The 2,071-nt window shown below is 34.1% G+C and overlaps 1 protein-coding gene across 1 annotated transcript in view; it reads left to right on the top strand.

Moving 5' to 3' along the window:
- The first annotated feature begins 847 nt into the window (after positions 1–847).
- LOC106472721 (retinal dehydrogenase 1-like) overlaps positions 848–2,071 on the top strand; it is a 16,683-nt gene continuing 15,459 nt past the window's right edge. Inside the window, exon 1 of the mRNA XM_013933380.2 lies at positions 848–1,072. Coding sequence (XP_013788834.1) covers positions 1,034–1,072 — 39 coding nt within the window. The 5' untranslated portion in view covers positions 848–1,033. The remainder of the gene's footprint in view (positions 1,073–2,071) is intronic.

Raw genomic sequence — 2,071 nt, 5'->3', positions numbered from 1 at the left:
GAAAGGACTTGTATCGCTGAAGTTTCATCGGAAAGAAATTATACGGGAAATTATCAAACGAACAGAGACGTAACAACACTATACCATTATCTGGAGACGAATGGTTAAAGAAGTTATATCTCTACAGAATTCATGAATAATAAAGTATTTCCGAAAAGAGGAAAATAAAAGTAAACATCAGAGTTTTTAAATAGGTGAATAAGTGTAATACCGAGGTAGTTTTGTTTGTTTTTAAAGCAAAGCCACAATAAGCTGTCTACAGCATCCACCGCTGGAAATCAAACCCCGGATTTTAGCGTTCTAAGGCCGTGAACTTACCGCTGTACCATCAAGGGACAAAACAAAGTTAACAATAAAATGAATCTCAAAATAGTACAGCTTCTTTTAAAACTTTTGCCCAGCACGTTCTGGTGGTTAGGGTGCTCGACTCGCAATCTACGGTTAACATATCGAAACCCATCAACGAACATGCTCGCCCTCCAGGCGTTGGGGCGCTATAATGGGACAGCAAATCTCACTGTTCGTTAGAGTAGCCAAAAGTTGATGATTGGTGTTGTTGAATAGATTAATTTTCTCTAGTCCACCATTTCTAAATTTGGGAGGCTAACGCAGATAGCACTTGAGCAGATTTGCGCGAAATTCAACAAACAAACATAACATGCAATAATCTAAGGGAGCGTTTTCCAAATTGTGGGAAAACAAAATGCTGATTCTGCTGGTATCATTTGCGAAAATTATTTTAAAGTGGAAGGGGAGGTGCAACGGAAACTTTGATGAGTTAGAGGGCGCTGCTATATAAAGTTTGAAAAAACATTGATCTAAAGTGTAATTCTTGTAAAAAACTTTTATATGATACCCTGACTGAATTCAACAACGTGACTCAGCACTTTTTTTGTCGCTTGAAGTCACTGAAAAACGTAGGATACAAAAGCCCACCTTAAAGTACTTTCTTTGCTCATTCTTTGGAGGGACAATTGGCTGTAAAGATACTTTAAGTTTCTGTACTATCTTGACCGGTTGGTTTGACCGAAAAATGGGAGACGTAAGAAATCCTAAAGTGCAATTTACAAAAGTAGGTTTAATACAGTTGTATTTAATTTTGTGTTCGTTAGGTTGTCATTTAGAATTTAAATATTTTATAGCCATATGTTTACTTTTATCGTATTTTATATATTTGGTGAGTGTGTAAATTAAACTTTAGAGGTCAGATAACCTAAACTAAGATACTATTATGGCAACAGAATCGATCGGTATATATTTTTAAACCGATCGGTTTCTCTTTTTAAAAATTTTTTATAAAACCGAATGAAAATATTTAAAGTTGCAAGATCAGAGAGCTATACAATGTTAAACTGTGAAAATAAAAGTGAAATTTCCACAGCATTTTTGTGTGTTACACTTCAATTGAGTGGTATTATGAAATAATTAAATAGTTAAATTAATTTAATATTTTATATAATGTAATTGCTTTATAGAAAATCGTAACCGAAACTGGGATTTGGTTGCTAAAAACCGAACCAAATGCATAATCATATTCATTGTGAAAATAAATGTATCTAGGTCCCTAATATGGCAGCGGTAAGTCTACAGATTTACAACGCAAAAACGCGGGTTTCGATGCCTCGCAGTAGACACAACAGATAGCCCTCTGTGGCTTTGCTCTTAAACAAACGCACTGATACACAAAAACCTTGATAAAAGTAAATAACTGCCTGTTCATAGGTGTGTTTATTAAAGCTGAGTGAGGGCTGTCGGCTCTTCTTACATTTTCGTGTAACCTACAAAAATATTGGGAGAGATATGTACTGATGCCGATGGTGCAGACAATTTACCGCATTGACTGGTGCTACAACTGATTTACTAGTTTGTTCTATGCTTAGAAATTATTTTTCAGTGTATAATAAGGCACTATACATAATCATTTTTAATCAAATTATATATGTTTTAACTGTGAATTAAATATCATAATTATTAAATCTATTTTAAAAATCTCTGTAATTTTTAATTTTCACCCTTAATGATACGCTAAGATAAGTTTTTATCGCTTGGTCTCACCCCAGTATTACGTAAT

This window comes from Limulus polyphemus, unplaced genomic scaffold (assembly GCF_000517525.1).
Source record: "Limulus polyphemus unplaced genomic scaffold, Limulus_polyphemus-2.1.2 Scaffold123, whole genome shotgun sequence".
Lineage (NCBI taxonomy): Eukaryota > Metazoa > Arthropoda > Merostomata > Xiphosura > Limulidae > Limulus > Limulus polyphemus.
This window is presented reverse-complemented; position numbering and strand designations above follow the sequence as displayed.